The 26,100-nt window shown below is 43.1% G+C and overlaps 1 protein-coding gene across 2 annotated transcripts in view; it reads right to left on the bottom strand.

The window, feature by feature from the left end:
* Nucleotides 1–380: 380 nt before the first annotated feature.
* Nucleotides 381–26,100, bottom strand: part of MYB (MYB proto-oncogene, transcription factor) — an 83,738-nt gene continuing 58,018 nt past the window's right edge. The window contains exon 16 of one of the 2 annotated variants that reach the window (XM_072824613.1): nucleotides 381–645. In XM_072824613.1, the coding sequence (XP_072680714.1) occupies nucleotides 415–645 (231 nt within the window). In that variant the 3' untranslated portion in view covers nucleotides 381–414. The remainder of the gene's footprint in view (nucleotides 646–26,100) is intronic. The other variant, XM_072824632.1, reaches the window with a different exon arrangement.

The following is a 26,100-nucleotide window of genomic DNA, read 5'->3' as shown; positions in this document are numbered from 1 at the left end:
TTTTTTTAATCTGTATTGCTAAATCCTAATTTTGAAAATGCCCTAAATCTTCTAAACCTCATACACAAGTAAACATCCCATGTAGAGTACGTTCTACATTCAGAGAAATCCCCTTTAAAACTAGTTTATTAAAAGTGATGAATTTGAATGAGTGAGGGTGGGAAGAAGTTAAGGGAGTCAGGAGAAGTGACATTTTTATCCATGCATGAGAAGAGAGGGGTGTGTGTGTGTGTGTTTTTACTCTTCACAATTGGATACAGAGAGAGACTAATTTTATTTAATTTGGGATCATCAGTAATTTTAACACTTTTAATATTTCTTCAAAGTGTGTGTGTGTGTGTGTGCACAATATGCACACCTTCACTTACTCAACAAGAGCTGGATGGACATTTGAACCAGGAGCCTCAACTCTTCTCACCTTGAAAATATCACATGTCTATTGCCATTGTCACCCCACAGTGGTTTACAGAGGACCTCCACAAACATTACCAAATTTGTACCTTCCTTACATGGAAAAGGCATGATTCTTTTGTTTTTCAAACCAGTCAGAAAGAGTTTAAATGATTTGCCCAACAACTGTTGATCGGGATTCAGCTCTCCTCCTCCAAGCTTTGTGTTCTTTCCAACCAGAAAACTCACTGGCATCTGAAAAATACGGAAATAAATTATGTGAAAAGTCAGTAAATGTATTCTATACAAGAGGCAACTATAAACTAGCAAGACTAATTTAGATGTAGCTTTTGGAATGGATGGATGATCTCCTTCTGTGGTCAGTTATCAGGTGTTTGTGTTTTTGCTGCCTCCTGTATTTATAAATTTTAAATGCAAGAACTTAAAAAATTAAGTTAGCCCAAAGAACATGTAAAATATTTTTTTAGAGACGCCTGGGTAGTTCAGTGGTTGAGTACCTGCCTTCAGCTCAAATAGTGATCCCTGGGTCCTGGGATCGAGTCCCTCATTGGGCTCCCTGTGGGGAGCCTGCTTCTCCCTCCACCTGTCTCTCTCTGCCTCTCTCTGTGTGTCTCTCATGAATAAATAAAATCTTAAAAAAAAATTTTAATTGTCTTAAAGAGGCAGAAGATATACAGAAAATGCCAGAGTCTCTTTTCTAAAACCTTTTCATGAACCAAGTAAAACAAAATCATTTCAATCATTGTATATTTAAGACAAATGATTATGGTTTATATAAGTTACACTTTAAAGGGCAGTAATTCCCCATTTGACCTAAAACTTGATTAAATCAACGGAGCAACTTGGAGGTACACAGAATATTTCGTAAAATGCAAACCTGGCATATCATGCCCTGCTAGAAACTCCACTGGCATCCCCATCCACTGTCACTAAATCCATTCAACTTTTCCTGTTTGCTTAGAATAATGACTATAAATCAAGTCCCATGCTCTGATCATAGGAAACTCTCAAATGAAATTCAGTCACCTTAGAAGTGACAGCAAAAGTAAGAAAGTTGGTTGAGGAGTCTGGGTAGCTCAGTTGGTTAAGCAACCAACCCTTGGTTTCATTCAGCTCAGGTCACGATCTCAGGGTTGTGAGATAGAGCCCTGCGACAGGGAGTCTGCTGGAGATGCTCTCCCTCTCCCTCTGCCCCTCGCCCTTGTGCGTGCATGCACTCTCTCTCTCTAATAATAAGCATTAAAAAAAAAAAAAAGGCTATCTAAGGTTATCTAAAAGTCCAAGCAGCTGAGCACAGCACAGACTTCCATGATCTGTCCTCTGCTGCTTCTCCATTTTGTAATTCATGTGGAGATCCTTTTCACATTACAGCAGGACTGCATACTTCCCTCCAAGCATCATTGCTACTTCAAGCCCTTGGGTTGTACTCTCGACTTGAAAACACTCTCTTCTACACCATGCCTTTGCCAAATATTGCCGTTCAGGTTTCATCTCAAATGTCACATGCCCCAAGATTCCTTTTCTCATTACTAACGGTGGGTTAGTGACCACCTCACTGTGTTCTCATAGTGTCCTAAAAATAATGTCTATCAAAACACTTAGCACCTGACATTAAAACTGATAGTCTATTGACCAATGTATTTAATTATATTATCTTACTAGTTATTTAACATTCACTATTATATAATCTATTGATCAATGTATTATCTCCTATTTCTGCATGACTGGATAATACTTATAAATCTGTGCTTATGCTCAATATCACAGGATGTTCCCAAGGAATATAATCTTTTTAAAAATTCTAAATAGTGAGCAGGAGTAGGGAATTTATTGAAGGAATCTAAGAAAATGTCATTTGTCTTTCTATAGCACCTTCATGGTCATAGCCATCTTTTGTCTCTTTTCATTGTCTTCCCTTTCTCACACTCCCTCTTTTCTTTTTTTCTGGCTCATTTTTGTCTTCTTCCCTGCCTGACATTAGCCAGTGGCATTCACTGAATTCAACATTAAACATTAAAATCGGGATCCCTGGGTGGCGCAGCGGTTTGGCGCCTGCCTTTGGCCCAGGGCGCGATCCTGGATACCCGGGATCGAATCCCACGTCAGGCTCCCTGCATGGAGCCTGCTTCTCCCTCTGCCTGTGTCTCTGCCTCTCTCTCTCTCTGTGTGACTATCATAAATAAAATTTTAAAAAAAATAAAAAAATAAAAAAAAAACATTAAAACCATGACTGATCACTATCTAAGTGTGCTCCCAAAGCCAGGGACTCCGAGATGGAGGACCCATCCAGGCAAGGACTTCGACTCAAGCTCCCAGGGGCATTCCCAGCAACACTTTATTTACATCAAAACACAATCTTAAAATGTGGATAGAGCCTTCCTTTTATGTCTTTAACATTTTGTATTGAGGCAAATCATCCAGAAGATTAAATCTGATTTGCATAATATTTTGCATTCCCATTCATCTGAGGGTAAAAACCCTTCGGAAAGCTCCTAAAATTTGTATATATCTGAACCTTGTGGCCTGTAAATCTGATAACCCGACCACTCTTTTCTTAAAATTTCGGTAGTTTTCTGAGAGAAATGACTCCTCAATTCATAAAAGTCCACACAATGTTGCTAAGTCTGAGCAACTTCCCTTAAGTACTCAGCTTCGTGTTATCTGTTTTCAGGCCTCTAAGTGAATCCAGTCATTTTCATCACCCATATTTTTATCATGTAAAAAAACCCTAAGTGCTTCAAACAACGCTTTGTTCGACAAGCAAGCCTGATACCCAGCCCAGCCATGTTTACCTAAAAAATCTCAGGAGCTGCCAGGAGACCTAGGGCAGGGGGGCAGGAGTCACACACAGACCCGGCTGCCTGGAATGTGGGGTGGGGGCACATCTTTTGGCATGGGTCCAGCTAAGGCAGGTCTGCTTGTGGTCATGACACTGTGCACTTGGATTTCTATGTGACTGGTGTTCAGGATGTTGCTGAACACCTTTAACTTTTACTCTTGATGTGCTTTCAACTTTTGATCTTTTCATTCTCCTTAGGATTAGTGTAAGTACTCCTGAGTATAAACAAGAGTCTGGTCAGCTTCTTGAGAATGTGGGCCATTGTGGGTAACCTCACTGTGACAGTCTGTCTACACAGCCAGGAAAATGTGATTTTGACATTGATCCTATTAAATAAATTACTCTTCAGCACTACTGGGTTATTTCGCTCAAAAAATTTGGAACCATTTTAGTAAGCTGTATCCATTAAATTCACAAAACAATTATCATTACTCCCATTCACTTTGTTCTATGTGCAGTCATAATTTATCTGGAAAAAGAAAAGTATTTTTATTATAATTATTCATGATGATAGGCTAATATCAATAATACCATTTGCTGCTCAGAGGCAAGGTACAACAATCCTTGAATGCATTAACTCCTTGAATTTTCAAAATAAACTTAAAAGGTAGATATCGTTATTAATACTCCCATTTAAAACAAAACAAAAACCCTAAAGCTCCAAAAGGTAATGCTCTGTATCTCAGATCACACAGCTTGTAAACTAGGGTATCAGGATTAGATAAGAAAGTTAAACATTTAATACTTTCCAAATATCTAATGCCCTTTGCAAAACAATCTTCAATAAAATAGGTTGCTCAAAAAGGAATCTCGATGTGTGTTGCCTTGGAAATATTCACATCAACCTTTAGCATTTAAGTAAAATGTACTTCCAAATTTCATATGCGACACAGACATTATCCTAGTCCAAGGGCATGACTCATAAAAGACCACCCCCGATACATTTCACACCCTTATGGGAATTGTGTCCTTTGGGGTTGCTTTGAGGGTGAAAGAAACAAATGATATTCCTCCTTGGTGCATCCTCTCTCTGGTCTCCCTTCACGACCCTGGGGAGACAGGGCTGGCCCACTGCATCCTCATGGCCCAGGGCACAGCTCTTCCATGGGGCCATCTCACTGTACGCATGAATTTGCTGTCTGCATGTCGCGTTGATGATTGATTGATTCTGAGGGCTTACCTCAGTGCATGGCACATAGTAGGCAAATCACAGGTCCAAAGGCTTATTTTCTGTACATCAATAATTTGAGGGTGAATTGTATGTATGTAGGGATGTTACCATATCATGGAAAATACGCAGCGGTATCACACCATCACAAATTCCTGTGTATTTTTCTATTTCCTCTAGTAAATTTGTTTCTTCTCTCCTTTTCCCCCACTGCAGGACTCAGCTCTCAGCACTGCCTTTTAAACTCTTACATTTTCTTTATTTACAGTCAAAATTGTTTGCAATACTCCACACCTTCTGGCTTCCAGCTGGTACTTGTATTCAGGTGCAAACAAAAGCAAGACAAACACATATTGCATCTGTACCTTGAAACAGCCTCAACTCCAGGTGGTTGAAAGGACTCCCTGGGGCACCTGAAATTCAGGTGGGGCCTTAGCAGTGTTTCAAGTCCAGCCCACCTGTAATTCCCCTTTCCTCTTTGCTGCGGGGCAGTGTGCAGAACAGATCATTCAAGTTCTATTGGGAGGGCAGCAGTGAGTGGGGGCTGGTTTTCCAAAGTGTGCCCAGCCTTGGCTTCCCTTGAGGTCACAGCCAGAGGACTTCACGTGTCTACCACTGTTTCCCAAAGAGCATTCTCCTCCTGGACTGACAGGGAAAATCCAGTTGCCTATGGTTTTTCTCCTGAACTCCCGTGCTAGGGACAGTCTATGTATGGAGCCAACCCTCTAAGAACCAATGTACTCAGTCCTTGTGGGCCAGGTGGGGGTTCGGACTGTCCCTGTCACTGCTCAGGGTTACCCTGGAGCACCCACGTATGTCAAGGCATGTCAACACTTCCATTACAGGCTCTCCTGCCACTGATTCATAACATCAGCACAAATAATCACCTGGCTTCATCCTGGCAGGAAGAAAAGATCCCAATAGCATAGTTAACAAGGAGGTAATGTGTGCAAGTAGTTACGTATTCGCTAATTGTTTTCTGACTGGGAGAACCAGATACACTGTGGCAACACTGTCTCTAGCCCCACTGCTTTCAAACTTTCCTAAGTGGAAATGAATGTGAATCAAAGAGGAGGAAGGGTTAATTGAGCTACCTAAAAGATGAAGTGGGCTTAAAACAGAGAGGTCTTCTTTTGGTGTTTTACTTGAGTTCCTTTCTGCCAAGACATGAAGAAAGCTCCATAACACCTTACACAACACTTCCCGTTTTCTTAATTCTTCTAAAATTCTTTTCTTTAAGGTTCAGTTTTTAAAATTGGCAAATCAATTAAGAAGGAAGTCCATTTCCTTATGGCACAGCTTAATAAGAGACCCAGGATAAAAACTCCAGTCTTCATTCCCAGGATGATGGGGGGGAGGGGACTATGCAAAACTTCAAAGAAAACCCCTCCCTACACACCCCTCCCCCCTTGCGTGGGTGTTTCCTTCATCCCACTACCACCAGTGTTGGTTTTTATGTGAGCATAATTGTGCTTTTGTCTTGAAGTTGGCTCACCCCTCTACACTCCAGCCTGAGATCCCCTGGCCCTGAGCCCGGGGTGGGGCTTTGCCCTCAGAACTGTAAATAATGGTAATTACCTTTACAAACTTAAATTTTTTTTTCCCCCAAGGCCAAGAATACCCAAAGTCTAGAGCATTCTATATAACCCCTTGTGCGAAAATCTGTTAGCATGAGCATGATAACTAAAAAGAGGACCTTCCTTGTGGATTGACCAAAAGGACAAGAAAACCACCAGCGCTCAGCTGCCCACGGATTGCTCTGGGCTGGGGTGTTCTTTGCTTCCACTGTCGTGGTGACGGAAGTCCAAATAAAAGGAGTAAATATTGAAGTAAAATTTAGGATTTGTTCTCGCTACTCCCACAGAAGATTTTATGAATTGGACTGAAGCAAAAGCACATTCCATATGCCTGCTTAGAAACCCCTGTGGAGAAGAGTTTTGCCGCCGGAATGTCCAAACTGTGTGATTTCTGAGGCATTACTTCCTACAGTATCTCTGCTTGACAGCACCCATTGTTCTGTTAAGTTGACAGACATCCAAGCTTTTGCCTCATTAGATTATCACCATGGTGCCGAGGCTATAATTTCTGCACAATCTTGGTATTTTATTTCATACGCGATCACTAGCAGCTGCGGTCCATCTTCAAGATCAAAACAATTACTGAAAATTCAAATTTTAAAATGCAATTGCTTTTGGCCACACAGTAGACCAAGACTCATAGAGAAGTTTTGATATGTGAATGAGAGAGACTGGCTTCTAGGCCACAGAGTTCCTTTGATTATTTTACTTCCAGATTAACTGGTTTGAGGGTGGAGACCTGAACATCTGGACAGATGCCCTCAACCTAGCATGGCTTCGTTTCAAAGCCCATGTTGAAGCCAAAGACCCAGAGTAGGAAGCTTCCGGGGCATGTGTGATGACTGGAAATTTACTAAGACTCCTGAAGTGTCAGAGTTGTCTGCACATCATTTTTTCCACTCGGAGGTCAAACATTGCTCTATGACCATGGGGGGTAAGGAAGTCATGCTTTGTGCCCATATCATGGTGTGCTCTAGGCATTTAAAGGATTAAGAATGTTCATCTGTGAGGTTTCTGGTGTTGAGACAGGTGATTTATAATACACCTCTCAGAACATGAAGCCATCTGAGCCACAAACCCATCCCTTCATTGACATTCTCTTTCCCTTGGCTCTGGACTGCTGAGGGGTCCACCCTGGGGCTCAGGGGAACTTGTCATGTGGCCTAACAGCCATCCCTGTTTAGGAGCCTCCCTTGCCCTTGGCCTCGTTCCAAACGTTCCAATCTGGTGGAGGTTCTGGGAGCCGCTGGTGCCCCCCCCCTGGGTTGGTTCCTGCGTGCGCTGAGCCCTGCAGGCCCCGGGCTCCCTCAAGCCAGCCCCCGCGAGCGCCCGCAGGCCCCAGCTCCTCCCGGGAGGCCGACGCGGCTGCGGGTCAGCGGCCCCTCTGCCACTCACCCCACAGCAGCTCGTCTGGTGGCGAAGGAGAAAAGCTGGGGGCAGTTGTCCCTGGGGGCGGGGGGCGCCCCTCGCAGGACCTCGGGCCGACCCGGCACAGGCCCAGGACAGCTGGCGGCGCGGCCGACTCGCTCGCTCCGTCCACCGAGGGCGGCGCCGTCCACCTCGGGGCACCCCCGGGGCGGGCAGAGGGCCGGGACTTGTTCTCAGCCTTGGAGCGAGCCTCTGGCTCATGTAGGGGACGAAGGGGTTAACTCCTCTGGGTAAAACATTGTCAATCACTGGTGACTGCCACCAGATGAAAAACAAGCTGCACCTGTACACGGCAATTGAGGAGACTCTGGGCAGCTATTTTTCTCTGGTGCTTTGTTCTGCCAGCTGCCTCTGCGCCTTGGATGCAGGTGGAAGCATGGACTTTGCTGTCTATAAAAAAATTTAATGGTGAAGATCAACTTCCGCTTCACCTCCCCAGGGATCAAAGTTTTGGGGCTTTTTTTCTTCCTTGCCCTGAAAGACTAGTAGAGCAAAGCTCGGTGCCCACAATGGGTATGTTGTCCAGATGCCCATTCTCCCCAGAAAAGTAGCAGGAGCTCTTTCGTGAGTCATAGGTTTTCTCCCCAATTTGAAGGAAGTAAGGGGAGCAGGGAGATGTCTGCCTTCTCGGGGTGGAGTGAAGCATCTGCTGGAAGGAGGGCCAGCGACGGCAGCTGGGAACCTCATCACTCGCACTGCGTTTCCTCGGGGCCACCATCAGGAGCCGGTGGAGACCACGTGGAAGTGACAGGCTCTGTGCCTGGGAGCAGGAGGGATGCCCTGACAGACACAGGGCCTCATCTCCTGGAAGTGGGGTGTCACAAGTCTAATATCTGGTCAGGTTACTGGCCAAGACAGGATCAGTGGCCGATAAAATGTGTAGGTAGAAAAGAAGCTTCAAAGGCAGACACTCTGGATTAGCTACTACAAGAAACTCCGAATGGCAGACCTCACTGATGACACTGTCCAAGTTGCTGTGTTAATTCAATATTTACTGCCGACCAGGTGCCAGGCACAAGAACTAGCTATTGGATGTACAGAGGAAGTTCTTATGGACTGAATCGTGTCTCCCCAACATTCATACGTTGAGGGACACCTGGATGGCTCAGTGGTTGAGCATCTGCCTTCGGCTCAGGGCATGGTCCTGGGGTCCTGGGATCGAGTCCCACATCAGGCCCCCTGCATGGAGCCTGCTTCTCCCTCTGCCTGTGTCTCTGCCTCTCTCTGTGTGTCTCTTATGAATAAATAAATAAAATCTTTTAAAAAAATCATACATTGAATTCCTAACCCCTAATACATGGAAATGTGACTACAGTTGGAGATGGGGCCTTCAAGGAGGCAAGCCAGTTAAAATGAGGCCATTGAGGTGGATGCTCATCCAGTCTGACCGGTGCCTTTCTGAGAAGAAGATGGCCACCTGAGCCGCCCATTACAGTGGTGACCAAGACGAGGGCCTCACCCTCACCGAGCTTGCACTCTATTGAAGAACTCACAATCTCATGCCCATACAAGCAAAGGAAAAAGAGAGGTGACTTTTAAACCTTGCCTAGGCAGCCAGAGTCAGTAAAAGAACCAGGACCAAGAATTCCAGCTGGAATTTGGATGGATTTTGTTATGGCACATATGGCCATTATCCTTTATTTCTTTTTTTTTTTTAATTTTTATTTATTTATGATAGTCACACACAGAGAGAAAGAGAGAGAGAGAGGCAGAGACACAGGCAGAGGGAGAAGCAGGCTCCATGCACCGGGAGCCCGACGTGGGATTCGATCCCAGGTCTCCAGGATCAAGCCCTGGGCCAAAGGCAGGTGCCAAACCGCTGTGCCACCCAGGGATCCCTATCCCTTATTTCTAAATTAAGAGTTAAACAGTATTATCGCTCTGCTTCAACATGAGAAAGCAAGAAGTCCTGATCTGATCATGCAGTGGGGGAGGGAGGAAGTCTAACACATCTGACCTAAAAGGTTCAATGCAAAAGAACTGTGTGGCCAAATACACATCACGTGCAGACATATCACAAATATGTGGGCTTAAGCATTACCAGTAGAAGCAGAGGAAATCTGTATATTTTTATAATCACTACACAGTTACTTATTTTAGATTGTTTTCTTGAAAGTTGTTAGTTATTTCTTTTTAACCTCACTGGCCCATACTTACTGCCTCAAAGGAAGCATAACATAAGATAAAAATACAGAAGTTGCTATCCGGAGTTCAACAGGTTAAAAGAGAGCTGAAAATAGCCCCTAGGCATGTCATATGGTTGGCTGACTATTTAATCCTGTGATATGTAAGAGAAATGGAAATGATCTAGTCTGAACATCTACCAACTGTCCAAGAAGCTCTCCTGTTCGAGGGATCTTTGAGCATGGTCACCGGGGGGACGGAGTTCAGTATTCCCAAGGGCGAGAATAAGGTTGTTGTATGCTGACTGGATAAAACTATGACAGAACGCGGAATTCCTGTTGTGCGGATAACACGCTCACTCTATGTTTGGATATTGTGATTCTGCCCAAACAGACAAGAGCCCCTGTTGTATAGAAATGGAAATGGGTAGGGTCTCAGATAAAGGAAGAAGTCATGACTTAAAACTTAGACTCCTATAAAAGCTTCACCACACCACTTAGGGAGGTGTGGAGACCCAAGACTAGAACCCAGAATGAGGACTGGGTGAAAGGGCCTGATGCAGATGACAAAGTAAAATCTCTTTTTTGGTCTTAAGTACAGTTGCCAGGTAAAATTGGAGCTTCCCAGTCAAGTCTGAATGTTAGATAAGCAATTTTTTAGTTATAAATATATCCATGCAACTTCTGGAACATGCAATATTTGGGATGTACTACACTGAAAAATTCTTTGATATGTATCTGGGATTCAAATTTAACTGGGTGTCCTGTATTTTTTGTTTGTTTGTTTGTTTTTTGCTCCTGTGTTTTTATTTGCTAGACCTGGCAATGCAATCTTAATGGCAAATACCAGCTTCCTTGCAGAAAGGAAGTAACATTTGTTCCCTGTTTGTAGTGATGGGCCTAGAGCTGGTTCATGTCATCTGTGAAACTGTACTCATCTTTTGGGGTTCGGTCTGAACCATCTCTCTACATGGTATGTGGTACGAGAAGCACAGTAGGTCTAGAAAGATCAAGAAACCAAACAGTATAAACCCGATAGCTTATCCTTCTTGAGCTCTCTTGGTGTTCTAGACTTTTCTACTCTCTTAGCATCAAATGAAGTATTCTAGAATTCTAGGCTGTCTCAGCTGCTAAGGGGACAAACCTAAGGAAAGGATTTGAGCCATACTACAGCAGAAGTGGTAAAAGCACATCCTAGTACCCCAGGGGACAACAAGTGGTGAAATCAAGGAGACAAAATTGGAGCCATTTGGCCAGCTTCCCCTTCCTACCTGGGAGGCTGTAGCATTTGCTTCCCCAAGTGTGAAGAAATCACACAGAAGGCAGAGGCTCCCTGGTTCTGTTGTAGCTACTCCTTCCATCTCCAGTCAAAGGATTTCTCAATTAGTCAACTGACATTTAGAGAGAACCCACCATGGACCAAGCACAGTTTCAGTCTGGGGATTTAACAGCCTCAGGCATTGCCTGCACCACAGAGAGCCTCTGGCCTCACAGGGATCCCCATGCTACTCTTAGACTCAGCCCTGGCCTGGACCTTGCTGTCCAGCCCACCATCTGCCTGACCTCAAAGAGGCTCATTCAGTTCCTATCTATTGCCCTTCGGTGTGGAGGAACCAAGGAACGCATTATAGACACTCATATTGTGCTTGGATTCCGTTTAATAATTCACATAAGCCCAGAGTTCTTTACTTTCATCCCAGCTTGTTCACCCAGGAGCTCACCCTGCCCCTCACCCGAAGGCCATCCAGTTCATTCCCACAATGCCATGCGTTCCAGGTATATATGAATTGAATAACCATGTCCAGTGTAGCCCCACTCCCTGTCACTATCACATTGCCCTACTTCATGCTCCTCACTGCATTATATGACTATCTGCAATTATTTCCTTTTTTTGTTTGTATGTTTGCTAATTATATCTTCCTAAATTAGAATGAAAGCATCATAAAAGAAGTGAACACATCATTCATTCACCATTGGACCTCCAGAGCCTAGAATAGGACTTGACATTGGTAGGCACTTAACAGTTTATTTAATGGATAAGAATCTGAATGAGGGATGCTGGGTGGCTCAGTGGTTGAGTGTCTGCCTTCGGCCCAGGGCGTGATCCTGGCGTCCCAGGATCAAGTCCTGCATCAGGCTTCCTGCATGGAGCCAGCTTCTGCCTTTGCCTGTGTCTCTACTTCTCTCTGTGTGTGTCTCTCATGAATAAATAAAATCTTATTTATTTATTTATTAGAGAGAGAGAGAGAGAAAGGCAGAGACACAGGCAGAGGGAGAAGCAGGCTCCATGCAGGGAGCCCGACGTGGGACTCGATCCCGGGATCACACCCTGGGCTGAAGGTGGCGCTAAACCGCTGAGCCACCAGGGCTGCCCAAATAAATAAAATCTTAAAAAAAAAAAAAAAAAAAAAGAATCATTGAATAAATGAGGGATCCATCATATCGCTTATTCCAGGCAATCCGTGACATGCATGGGGTGGATCTAACGCACTAGAACCTGGCTGCACTTGGAGGATGTTAACTGTGTCTTGTAAGGATGATGAACACATGCTCAGTTTCCTCAGGGGCACGTCTGGCACTGTGTTTGTCCTCCTTATTGAGGTCAGGGTCACCAGCCGGACACCTGCAGCGGGAGCCTGGGAATCAGCCTTGTCACCTCCTTTTCTATTTTCTTCCCTGTACTTCGAAACTATAAGCAGTATTGTTTTTTCTACTCAGTTGTGAGGACCTAGAAAATGACCTTTCTATCTCCATCCCCACCTCCTCCATGTATACTAGCCAGGGTTCTCCAGAGAAATAGAACTAACAAGGTCAATAGGATGTATGTGTATATATGTGAGCCTGCTTCACTTGCCCTCCCCAAAATTTTTGAGAGAACCCAATACCCTACATTATGTCCCCTTCTAGTTGAAAACCCTAGAGAGGTCACCTCCACTCACCCCACTCCCAGTTTTATTGCCATATAATTGGCATTCAGCACTGTATAAGTTTAAAGCATGGAGCATAATCTCTTGATTTATGTATGTTGTGAAATGAGGCCACAATAAGTTTAGTTAACATCTATCACCTTATATAGATACCAAAAAAAAAAAAAAAAAGAAGAAGAGAAAAGTTATTTTTTCCTTGTGTTGAGAACTTTTGGGATTTACTCTCATGGCAATGTACAAAGATATACAACAGTGTTAACTATAATCACTGTCTTGTGGATTACATTCCCAGGACTTATATATCTTCTATCTGGAAGTTTACATCTTTTGACCACCTTCACTGGGGACCTTAGTCTTTTCTCTTAAAGCCTTCTACTGATTGGATGAGGCCACCCACGTGATGGAGGGTAATCTGTTTCAGTCAAAGATTTAAATGTTAATCACGTCTAAAAAATATCTCCACAGCAACATCTAGAATGTGTTTGACCAAACATTGGCACCATAGCCCAGCCAAGCTGACACATAAAATGAACTGTCACAGATGACTCTGTGCCTCCAACCAATCTCCCCCAGTATGCCTTCAGTATTATAGTGAATGAAAAGCTAAAAACTATTTCTAAGACTCCCTTGCAGCTAGGGTTCTTAACAGGGCTGAAACTAGAGGGATCCAAGAAAGGCACCTCACTCACAAAATTTCAGGTGACATCAAAAAACTTATTCCAGACAAATAATGCTAATGTGATGTTTCTAAAAATTAAAATGTGATGCACTATTACATTATGTATTATAATATTATTATGTTTCCTTTTGCCTTTGGCTCCAACATGGCTTGGCATGTCACAAGCTTCTTAACCTTAATTTGTTTCACCAATAGGATGCACTCATATGAAATCTGGAAAGCAGAAATGACATGGAAGATATCTTGCTATGCTAGTTTCTGTTGGCAAGCACAATTATGCTCCAACACCCAGCCAGGCACTCGCTGCAATTGAGACTGGGCTGAGGCCTGTATGTTTTGCTGTGCAGATGGAGAGGATGCAGCATGGCTCTAGAACCACTGCTTGTGACAGCAGCTCCTATTACAGCTAGGGTTGGCTCTTGCTGAAACTGAGAGTGCTGCATGTGGCCTTCTCACTCCTCTCTTTTCTTATTGAGATGGGGATAAAATTCCCAGGCAGGCCATTTTGCAATGTTATTCATTCCTAGAGGTTGACCTGGAGTCTGCTTCTTCCACCTTTCCAGAAATGTTAGAAAGAACCCAGTTCCCTACATCATGTTTCTTTCTGGTTGAAACACCTAGAAAGGCTGCTGTTTCCTGTGCCTGAACCCCAACCAATGCCATCACCTCTCTTAGATCCATTCCATCCCTCCCAGCCCCACTATCCTGCCCTTATTCAGATCCGCTTTTTAATCTCCCCCACCCCTCTAATATTGTTTTCATTTGACCTTCAACTCACCCCCTTTACACATTTCTTTTTCTGCATTCTCTACTCCCCATTCAGAATTGTCCTCTTCCCTGAGGGTCACACTTTGCCATGTAGATTCACCCTGTTGCTAAAGATTTAAGTAACATCAGCACATCTTATGGGAAGTCTGGTGTCAAAAATCCAATATGGAAGGTCTATAGAATTTCTTTAGATTCTCAAGGAGCTTACATTCATCTCTTATCTACAGTCTCCACTGAATTCTTCATTTCTTGATTTTGCACATTCCGTATCCTCTCACAAAGTTTTTTTATGCATAGAAGTTCTTACTGAACACTTACATGCAAAGCAAACTCTTTTTAAAAAGTCCTATATCTTCTCTGCCATGCTGCTCAGCAATTCCAGATTTCATCCTTTCTTGTCTATTTGCTACATCTCCCCAAGAAAGCAAGCAAAATTCTTTATTTTTCCAATTTTCCAGAACACTTCATTTCTTCTCCCCTCTCTGTATAGATTTGGTCCTATTGTTCTACATTCAGTTGGCCAATCAACATTTTCTTCCTATAAAGTGCCATTACTTCTCAAGGAAAACTTCCTCTAGCGCTTAGTTTGGGAATATGAGTTGGTAAGAGCTAAATTACTGCAGATAATTGTATTAAAGTGCTAGAAGTTCATGGGAGCCTCCTGGGAAAAGAGGCAAGAGACGCAGGTGAGAAGAGGAAGGACCAGGAAAATGGCTAGAAGCCAGAACACTCCATAAGGTGGTCTGCCCTGTGAAAATGGGGAAGGGAGGTGGAGAAAGAACTTCCAAGAACAAAAAGTCTGGTGTTCAACAAAAGCCCCACAGATGGAGATTGTGTAGCATCTGAGTCTCTGACAATACTCAGAATTCAACTCTACCACTAACTAGCTCTGTGACCGGTAAATCCCTCAACTTCTTTTACCTTCCTTTCCTTTTTAATAAAATGAAGGTAATAATTGTTTTTTTTTTTAAAGTTTATTTCCTATGATTATTGAAGGATTAAATAAGATAATATATGAAAACCATCTGACAAAACAAGCCAGTTGTCTGGAAATGCTGGCTCTGATGATGACATAAACAACACTGAGCAGATGTTATTATTGCTGCCATGTAAATTGGCATGATCTCCCAGAATCTTCAACTAAAAGTCTGTGAGTTTGTTCCAGAATATTAAAACAACTGAATTCCCCATTCTGGTTGAAGCAGTCATGAAAATATGGGCAGGAAAATCCATAAACTGGCTGAATGCAAGCAGAATCCATTGCTCCTGGACACAAACATGCAAGCTCCTGGGGAAGTAACCAAAGCTTGGGAGTTGACTTTCCTAAGGCTGGGGGGGAGGGAGGGGTCAACTGCACCAGATCTGAAAGGGCAAGGACAACCCAGCTGTCACCTGAGTTAACTGTGCTTTGAGCAGTCACTACAGAGACGCCTGGCCACCCAGGCTGTCCTCTGACACTTGTGGTTGTCACTTGCAGCGCTTCTGTGTTGAGAAGAATTTTGAAGAGTTGCCTAACCTCAACCTGAGCTTGTAGGACCTTGACTGATTAAGGACCCCTGTCTTGACCTGAAGATGTTCCATCCATGTCTAGAGTCTGCAAACTAAAGTCCATGAGCCAAATCCAATCTACCACTTGTTTTTATATGACCCATGAGCTGAGAATACTTTTTATATTTTCAGATGGTTGAGAAATTTTATAAAAGAATATTTCATGGCACATGAAAATGGCACAAAATTCAAATTTCAGTGTTCTTAAAGTTTTGGATTTGGTTAATTTAAAAAGTGGAAAAATACTCTTTCACTTTTGTTATTAGAGTGCCTACATAACATTCTAGATTTTATCACTTGGCCCAGAAAGCCAAGTAAAATATTTGCTATCTGGCCCTTTACAGAAAAAATCTGTCACCCTGCTTTACATAATCCAGAGGAGTCCAAAATATTGCTACACTGTGCCTTCCCCCACTCCCTCTCAAGGCTGTAGTTATTGTTTTTCACTTGGTTTTATCACATAAAAATGGTGGGTGGGAGCCCAAGAGGCCTATGGCTTGATTTCCTTTCTTTTGGTAGAAAATTTCTTTTTTAAATTGTCCCCTTAGTGACAAGTAGGTGGTAAGTCAATACTGCAAGCCCAATTGACTTTTTTTTCTTTTATCAAATGCTAAAAATAAATTAGTAGCTCTCATCCTTCTCTGCTTTAATGACTAAAGGATCAAGTAGAACCACATCATTCTCATGTGAGCCTCTCAGTGTTTCTTCTATTTTCCTGGTGACTGCCAGGTCTACCTTACCTAGCTTTTATTTTTATTTTTTTAAACAAAATAACAACAGCAAAAAAAGATTTCTTATCTGCTCACTACACCCACCCCTCCTCTCTGACTAATTGCAGACACCTGAAAAGGATTTGCTTTCTCAGTAAGATCTAGCACTTGGCTGCAGTAGCTGCCAGATGGGTACATTGTTCTCATGTCTATGGCCTTGCACATCTTCCCTGTTCCCAGAGGGTAGGCACCTTCCCCTTCCCCCTAAAATACTGGGTGCCCTTTCCCCAGAAAAACTGTGTGAACTTTGAATTTTTTCAATGTAATCATTTCCCTGATAATTACATTATAATACCAATGGAGCTTATCTTCATTTCTGATAGCTCTTCAACTGTCACTGACTCCTGAAACTTTTTCTTGCCACCCCCCCTCCCCGCCCCCATCCAGTGCATGGTTAATCATCTGTTAAATGTGTAAGAGCTTGAACGGAGTTGCCTATTTATTTATTTATATTTTATTTTTTAAATATTTTATTTATTTATTCACGAGAGACACAATGAGAGAGAGGCAGAGACACAGGCAGAGGGAGGAGAAGCAGACTCCGTGCAGAGAGCCTGATGCGGGACTCAATCCCAGGTCTCCAGGATCATGCCCTGGGCCCAAGGCCGGTGCCAAACCGCCAAGCCACCCAGGGATCCCAAGGAGTTGCCTTTTTAAAGATTCTTTCGGAGGAGAGAATAAATTCCTTTATAGAGTGAATAATAATACCCTAATTATATGTTCTGGGCATTCTGATTTTCTTGTTCAGATTTTCTTAGGGTTTGCACCTCAGTAATAATATTCCCTCTTCTCTGAAAACTTCTCTCCCGAAGCCTATTTGTTCAATCACCTACCATTTACTTCATTTTTCTTAATTGATTTTACAAAGGCACTGTAAGCTCTTTTTGACAAGTCCAACAAGAGAGTTATAAAGAAAATCACTCTTCCCTCCTTCCTCCAGTCCTGCTCGCTTGGTTAACTAAAGATTGAACTTAGGATTTCCTCCATCCAGTTTGCTACATTCAGATAGACGAAAACAAATATAAGGAGCTGTTTTTTCTAACTTCCACAAAAAGTAGAGGCATATCACTCTGATACATGTGGATCTAACTCATTCTTCTTAGATAGAACTAAGATATTCTTATTGTAGAACTATTGATGATATTCCATTGTAGAACTATTGATGTCTTGGGAAATAGACTTTCAATTCAACAAACATTTACTTTGCACAAAATAAATGCCAGACCCTTTGATAAATGCTGGAGAGAGGAAAATGAACAACATATCATCTTTGATGGGAAAGTCAAGTTCCCATCTGGGAGATTAAACAATTGCATGTGAACATGAAGTGCTACAATAGAGGAGTGTATAGTCATACAGAGATGGAACAGACAACTTGGAGGGAGATTCAAAATATTCTGGAGATAAAAGCAACAGAAAAGGGGGGAAGGCCCAGGCTTAGGGAACAGCATGTGCAAAGCCAGGGAAGCTTGAAGGAGCATGGCACCCACAGGGGAACAGGCTAATTAATGCACAGTGTGGTGCAGCTGGAAAGGGGCAGAATGGTTGGCTGGCACCAAAGTGAATGGACTTGTATATCAAGCTAATCTGGGTTCAACTAGTAGGCTAGGAGTAAAGGGGGGATGTGTAAGGGTTTTAAGCAAGAGAATGGATCCTGTTTTCTGAAAGATGTTTGGAGAGCACCTGCGGATGAATTTGTGAGGAAAGATCAGAGAACAGTAGATGACAAGAAGCAATTGACATAATCTAGTCAAAAGAGGGTGATGGCCTGAGGCAAGGCAGTGGCCAGAGAATGGAGGGCAGAGGATAGGAATTAGCTTTTTGAGGTGACGCCAGTAGGACCTGTGGGTAGACTGAAGGTGTGTCAGTCCAAGAGGGCTTTTAGCTTGGGCAATCAAAGACAGCCCTTGAAGGAAACACAAGGGAGGCAGATCTGCCGAGGAGAGGTGACCACTTCAGTTTTGCACATGCTAAGTTTGAGATGCCTATGAAAACATCTTGGGCTTTTTGAACATTTTCCAAATACATGACAATGATGACCCTCCTAAAGTATTTCATTTAACTCTGTGATTGGTTTTCCCCCTTCACAGAGAAAAAGGAGTGAAATGACTCAGTAGGGTTCCAACCACAGAGTCCAGTGTCAGGAGATGGGAGCTATGCAGCAGCAGGGACTCTACTACCACACTCAGTGCCTCTGAGTGAATTCACAAAGGGCCTCCTCCAGCTGGAAAACTGCAAAATGTGACCCTCTGGGTAGATCAGAAGTAGATGGTATCTTTCCAGTGGGTTGAGGCACACGTGCCAGAAGGCATGGCTAGGACAATAGACTGTGAGTAGGATTCCATGGTGCCACCCCTGGTCAAGCATTTGTGTGCAAGTCCCATTCTGCACATTTATAGGAGAAGCCCCAAAGGTAGCCTGTCCCTAGTGAATATTTCTTCCAGAGTGACCATGGTCACCAATGACCTCTTAATTGCCTAATCTAACCAATATTTGTCATTCTACATCTTACTTCATTCAGTAAACACGCAACATTCCACTCAATGACAAGCACGTGGATGTCAGAGACACTGTAAAGAACAAGACTTGCCCTTAAGATATTCTTGAACCAATAGGGAAATCTGAAGGGACAACCTCCAAATCCCATTAATACAAGATGAATGCTTCCATGCCAATAGATACAAAGTATAGCAGTGTGACAAAAATAAAAGATACTTCGGATGGAGGTATGGAAAGCTTCAGCGACTTTTCCAGGGTAAACGGAAATCTCCAAGATGGACAGGGTTCCCTGAAGGATCTTCCACTGAGGGGAAGCCTGTGGTTGCCAGACACAGTCAGGGGATGGGCTCCATCAGAACCACTCATAAAGCTTTTTAGGGCCCCAACAATGGGGATCTTTGCGACATAAAAAAATCTGACAAGGGAAGGAAAATCACAGAATTTATCCTTGGAGAATACCATTTTTTTCTTTTAAGGACATTCACTATAATTTTTGAAATACAAGACCCAGGAGCTGAGTTAGAGGGGGAGACTGATGCAAACGGCTAAACCACTCTGCAATGAAGGGGTTACAGAGGAAGATGCCTCTAATTCGGGCACCTTCTGGATTGTTCCCAGAGGAAGACCCCCCAATAACAGATGTTTTGGAGGGTTGGAGAGGAGGGAAATTGTCTTATCAGTTTGGGCTGCTGTAACAAATTAGCAGAGAGTGGGTGGCTTAAACAACAACCATTTATTCCTCACAGTTCTTGAGGCCAGCAAGACTGAAAATAAGATGCCAATTCTTTTGCTTCTGGTGAGGGCCTGCTTCCTGTGTGGAGATGGCCACCTTCTTTCTTATCCTCACTTGACACTTGGAAGGACATTAATCCCATCATGTGGCTCCACGTTCCTGACCTCATCTAAATCTAATCAACTCTCAAGACCCAACTCCCATATATATATATTTGTCACATTAGGGGTTAGAGCCTCAACATAGACATTTGAAGGGAACACAAACATCCTGCTGATAGCAGGAAGGAACTTGAAACTGGGGTAGAGAAGGTGAGAGAAGATGGGAAGAAGGCCCTCTGGGGCAGGACATGGGTAAGGTCAGGGCATGGATAAGGTCAGGGAATAAGGATATGACATACCTAGTGATAAGCATCCAGTTACTTCTCTAATGGTGAGAAAGGTCATGTCATTTTAGGAGCCATAGTGTGTGATAGTGAACATTATCTGCTTTCCTATTTTGCACACTCTTTAGTCTTCCTCCAATTTAGGTTTATTAATCCTTAATGAAGTGCAAACTGGTGGTGGTGGTGCCCTGGGGGAAGGAGTGAAAGGGTCCATTGGAACAAAGAAAGGATAGGCAGAGACCAAACAGATCAAGGAAAATGTCCTTGCTCTAGAGTTGCTCTAGAGTTGGGGTAATGAGAAAAAGATTAAACAAGGAAAATCTTGAAACCTTCTTCCCTTCAACTCAGGATACCTCAGAGCCATCTAGGAGGGAAATTAAATTCCTGTGGAAATAATACATTATGGAAGCTTGAGTTCTTTCCTGTGGTTGTAGTTATTTCTCTGAATCCAAAAAGCTGGAGGACTTGAAAAGTGAAATATAAATACCGATTTCCTTTCTGTGTCTACTGGCTCCAAAAAATTCTGATTCCGAAGGTTCGTGGTAGGGTCATGCCCAGATGGCTCTGATGGGTTACTAGACTCAGGGGCGATGGCCATCAGCTTTGGAGACCAGTAGAGTTTCAAGGAGGCGTATTTTGCCTTAGAAAGCTCACCTTGGAGCTGGATGATGGTGGGCTGACGGGGCAGAGGTTGGAGTGGGAGGCTCAGTCAGGAGAACGCACGGGCCACCTGACCCTGGGCCCTCCCCAGGCTTCCTGCGGTGCACACTCTCAGGGCACCTGTCATTTGTCCTGCCATTTTGTCTTACCACTTCCTTCCTCCTAGTGAGCATTCTCCTTGGCATCGAAGTATCTTTCATTTATAATTCCCACTGTTTTTTGCTGAAGGAAAGTAAAACCCAGCATGTTCATCTTTCATCAGCGTGCCACCTCTGGGAGACAAGGACAGAGCCAAGGCCACATGGGCCTAATATCTGAGTCCCAGCTTTGGAATCCTGCTAGCTTCTACCTTTTATATCTTCTTAGAACATCAGGAAATTGCTAAAATAAACGCCCCCTTTTTGCATTAGGCTAGGGTAGGCGTAACTTGAGTTTCAAAAGAGGAGCCTGGCTTCTTCCCCAGGCAAGTACTCCAATATTTCCCTACTTAACAGTAAAAAGCTGAAAAAAAAAATTGGATATTGCTATGCTTACAAAATGACATTTAAGATGTGTACTTAATTACAGCTGAGAACAGGCAAACTGCTTTAGGGGATTTTCTCCCCTTAGAAGTGCGTCTTGTGCTTTTAATTTGAGGGACAAAATGTAACAATTACTGAGCATAATACAATTGTCTCCTGACCCACGCAGCCTCCACCCCGTGCATGGCCCTTTTTAATGTAAATGTGGGCAATACCAGGAAATGCGCAGGACACAGTATTTGTGCTGTCCGGTATCTCCAGTCTGTCTATTTGGAGTCTTAGGTAAATATGCCCCCAGCCACGGAGCACGGCCACATGTGAGTGCTGCAGCCTCTTGTACCAAGTGCCTCCTCCCTATGTTCTGATTAGCATCTCTCAAATCCACTGTAAGGTTGTGGCGTTCGAGAACAAAAGACACTGTACCGGAACTTTAAACAGTAAGTGCCTTACCTGGGAAAAACCATTAATACATCATTCTTTTCCAAACATCAGGCGACTCATATGTAAAGGCTCATCCCACTCTGGTCATGATCACTTTAACACTTCATATATAATATGAAGCTGTATACAGCATAGGCAGTGCATATATAAACGTGGTTTCCTTAATAGTATATAATCCTCTGCTCCCATACAAGGTAATACGTGTATTACATATAAATACATGCCTCATTATTTGAGTGTTACATATCATGCTAACATTAGTACTCATAATAACTATATAGCATTCAAAATGCTAATTGTCATTTTTCAGAGTCCAAGCATTTGTTTTGGGAGAACAAGGCCACAGCTCTTATTGTTCTAACAGTGTGGCCAGCAGCTGGCTTTACCACAATGAGACCCATTGTTGGGTAAATGGAGTCCCTCAGGTGAATGTAATTATGCAAATCCTTCCCTAACTACCAGCACTCTCTTGGCTCTCTCCCCGGTGGCCTCCCACCAGTGGGAACACTGTCACATTTCATTATGGGAGGCCTCACTTGTTTGCTGGGTATCCTCCCCACAGTTTTAGGCCTGATGGCCAGAGAGAACCTGCCACTGGCCCTGCCCCCATAGGCCTTCTAGGCCCACTCAGGAGCTCACCAGAAGACCAGATCCTTTCCATCAACTGACACATTTCTTCACATGAGCCAAATATTGAAAAACATACCTTTAATTCCCCAAGGCGTTGTTTACCCCCGAGTCAAGGCAGGTAAGGCAGGTCTGCACACAGGCAATTCTTTTTTTTTTTTTAATAAAATAATTTTTTATTGGTGTTCAATTTACCAACATACAGAATAACACCCAGTGCTCATCCCGTCAAGTGTGCCCCTCAGTGCCCGTCACCCACTCACCCCCACCCCCCGCCCTCCTCCCCTTCCACCACCCCTAGTTCGTTTCCCAGAGTTGGGAGTCTTTATGTTCTGTCTCCCTTTCTGATATTTCCCACACATTTCTTCTCCCTTCCACACAGGCAATTCTAATGCCAGAGGTGAGAAAGGTAAGATAAGGTAGGATAAGGTCCTTTGCTACAGATGATGGGAGTTATGTGGACACATGGTCAGGTGTTATACAACACACACACACATACACACACACACATATGGTTACTCTTCATTCACTCCAGAACACTAGCTTCCCCAATCCACAGACAAGAGAAAGCTGAGCTATATTGCTTATTTATTAACACAACTGTAGACATACCTAGAAATAGGGAACCTGGACAAAAAGATCTCTTGAAAGTCCTCACCTTTTTAAATTTACATGAGTCACTCAGAGTGCAGGGGTCATTTTTTCTACATTTTTTGGTGATTTCCCACCATCACCAAAATAGAACGCTGCCTATAAGTGGATCCCACCAAGCTGAAACTAACCTCTGTTTACTTTCTAGAACTAGTTCAATGAAATAAGAATGTTGGTTTAGTTATCATATATTAATGAATAATATTTCATTTCTCAACATTCTGTTTGTTGTGCTCCCTGCTGAGTAGTAATTATTGATAAGAGAATGAATGTCAAGTAAAATAGAATAACAGTGAACCAAATAATGATTTTCTGGACATCTAAAGGAGTTTTAAAATGTGGATCCACTAATTACAAAATATATTTACTTTACTTTTTTTTTAAGTAGGCTCCATGCCCAATGTGGAGCCCAACACAAGGCTTGAATTTATGACCATGAGATCAAGAACTGAGCTGGGATCAAGAGTCAGAGGCTTAACTGACTGAGCCACCCAGGTGCTCCCAAAATGTATTTACTTTAAACCTAACTTGATGGAGCACCTGAGTAGCTCAGTCAGTTGGGTGTCTGCCTTTGGCTCAGGTCATGATCTCAGGGTCCTGGGGTCCAGCCCCACATCAGGCTCCCTGATCAGTGAGAAACCTACTTCTTCCTTTCTCTCTCCCTCTGCCTCTTTCCCTGGTTGTACTCTCTCTCTCTCTCAAATAAATAAATAAAATCTTTAATAAATAAACTTAACTTGACCATAAAATCCTCAAAGGTGATCCTCAAAGAATGAGATATTTTAAATCCCGGAGGCTCTGTAAAATATGTAAAACTGTCATTAAATGTATGAAACTGAATTTGGGTTAGCAGAAGGAGAGGGGTCAAATTTAGTGGATGAGAACTCATAATTCAGGGCAAGACCAGGCATGAGGGAAATTAGGAGGGAGGACATTTGCTTGTCCCTTCTGTCACACAAAAACTGTATAACTACTGTGGCAGGCAGTGGGAAGAAGAAAGCTGTGTGGGGGTAAGAGAATAGGGTTCTGTGTATTTTTAAGGTTTTTGGTATCCTGTAGTTCCTTTGTTTATTTGTTTAAGATTTTTTTTTTTATTATTTATTCATGAGAGACACAGAAAGAGAGGCAAAGACACAGGCAGAAGGAGAAGCAGGCTCCATGCAGGGGGCCTGATGCAGGACTTGATTCCAGGACCCTGGGATCACACACTGAACCAAAGGCAGACACTCAACCACTGAGCCATCCAGTTCCATTTTTAAAAAAAAGAAAAAAGATCAGGGCTCTGGTCATAAAACAGTTTTGCATAATCTTCCATAGAAACCTAACGTATCCTAGGTTTAGGTATAAGAAATAGGAACAAATTCATGTATTTGAACCTATTAAAACTATATTCAAGATTTGCCGAAAAGTAATACCTATATCACAAGTAGGAAATATAAACTAAGTTCTCTAACTAAAATGTTTAATCACATCCAAATTATGATAGCTTGAATTCGTCATTGTTTTTAGCTGTGATCTGTTTAGTCCTTTCCACTGGCAATATGCTGTGGCAAGTACTTTATTCATTTGAACATCTTCATTCTTTAAATAATCACATGAGCTAGGAGTTATCTCCATTTTACAGAAGAGGAAACTGAGGCCCAGCTAGATCAAGGAAGAAACATAAACGAGAAAGGAAATGAATCCATCAGAATGAGGTCCAAAGGTGGAGCGGATCCTAGGGCCCCCTGCCTTTCATGGCCTCTTCTCTGATTCTCCCTCGTGGAGACCTTGGCCTCAGTGACTCCACGGACACAGGTTTACAGTCCATGAAGCCGGAATATCAACTGTTGGGATTCTAACTGAAGATGAAGACTTCTCAGCTCTTGCTGGAAAAGCCACCAGTAAAAGCTACCAAGATGCTCTGTCGTGGGCACATTCTGCACTCCCTCCTAGCAGTACCTGGCATGTTGTGACATGTTTACGTGTGGGATAAGGAAAAGAACTAAAATAACGAAAAAACCTACTATTACACAAAATACTGCCTCAGTGAAGCAGACAAGGAGTCCCATCCGATGTTCTGTATATAAAACACAATTTTTTATCTTGTCGACGGATGATGTATATGAATTTTAAACAATCTTGGCCACAGAACTCAGCTGACAGGATCCTTGCCCTGTTCCAGTTTATCGCTCATATCAGTTTCTGTAAGAGAATGCATTCTTTGCCCCGCACCAAATCACATCGGCTGCACAATACAGAATAGCCAGTGACCCCATAGGATTAAGCCAGATCGGCCCTCACAGCATGCTTAGGGCCCCTCGTTATTTATATAGGATTCTTAGTGTTGTAACACTTTGCTAACTATCAGCCACTGCTTTCTCCAGGGCTCCTTTCCAGGGCCGGTGGCACTGCATTCTGGGCAGTCATGGCCATCAAATGTTGTCTCCAGAAAGCTAAGTCAAACCTCACCTTGCAAGATATTCTAAAACCATAGATGTGAGCGCTTAAAAAAAGAACACCCCCCCCACACACACACACACATACACACACCACCGCATCTCAACTTTAAAGATTTTTAATAACCTGCCAAAAAGACAGTTTTGCAACTGGAGGAGTAGGAGGCAGGAAATAGAGATCTTTTTCTTATGTTGTAGTTTGGGGCTTAAGTATTGAAAGGAAACAGGCACTTGTAGCTTTTCACAGCTGAGGACGCAAAGCGGGTATGGCTGTAAATCTGACATCTCTTCCGCCTGATGTTGTCAGCTCACAGACACTGCTGCCCATTGATCCCAAGCCAGAGCAGTGGTTTCTTGGGTTGTTTGAGGGGTTTTTTTGTCTGCCAGGCTGACAGCCATGGAAAGCTTAGAAATGACAAGTGAACAATAGACAGGTTCTATCATGTTGTTATTAATCACAAAAAAGGAAAGGCTGTGCCCTTATACCAGTAGGGCAAACCAACAGCAGGGGCATCCGTTCCTTTGCTTCCCTATCCTCTGACCAAACTCAGGAACCAAAGCAATCAGACAAGTGGGAGAGGGCTGGGAAGGGGGAGAAAACCAGTCCAAAGGCCAGATGTTCCCATTTTCTTAGAAAAAGCATCTTTGTGGCTAGGGTGATGTACATTGCTATCAGATAAAGGCTGGTATAGCAGCATGCTCAATGGAATGACTAATAGATAGTTTATTATTTGGTGGTGATTAATGCAACAAAGTGCCAATAAGTAACTCAATACTCAATCCCAATTCAGAAGATTTTATCAGTGCTTTTTTTTGAAGCTTGCATGAAAATATGAACAATCATTTACCTGAATAATCTTTTCTTGTGTGTATACACAAAGTGGATGCTCTTACGTATCACCTGGCT

Source organism: Canis lupus, chromosome 1, assembly GCF_048164855.1.
Source record: "Canis lupus baileyi chromosome 1, mCanLup2.hap1, whole genome shotgun sequence".
Lineage (NCBI taxonomy): Eukaryota > Metazoa > Chordata > Mammalia > Carnivora > Canidae > Canis > Canis lupus.
Note: the sequence above shows the minus strand (reverse complement) of the source record. Positions and strands in the feature narration are given on the sequence as shown.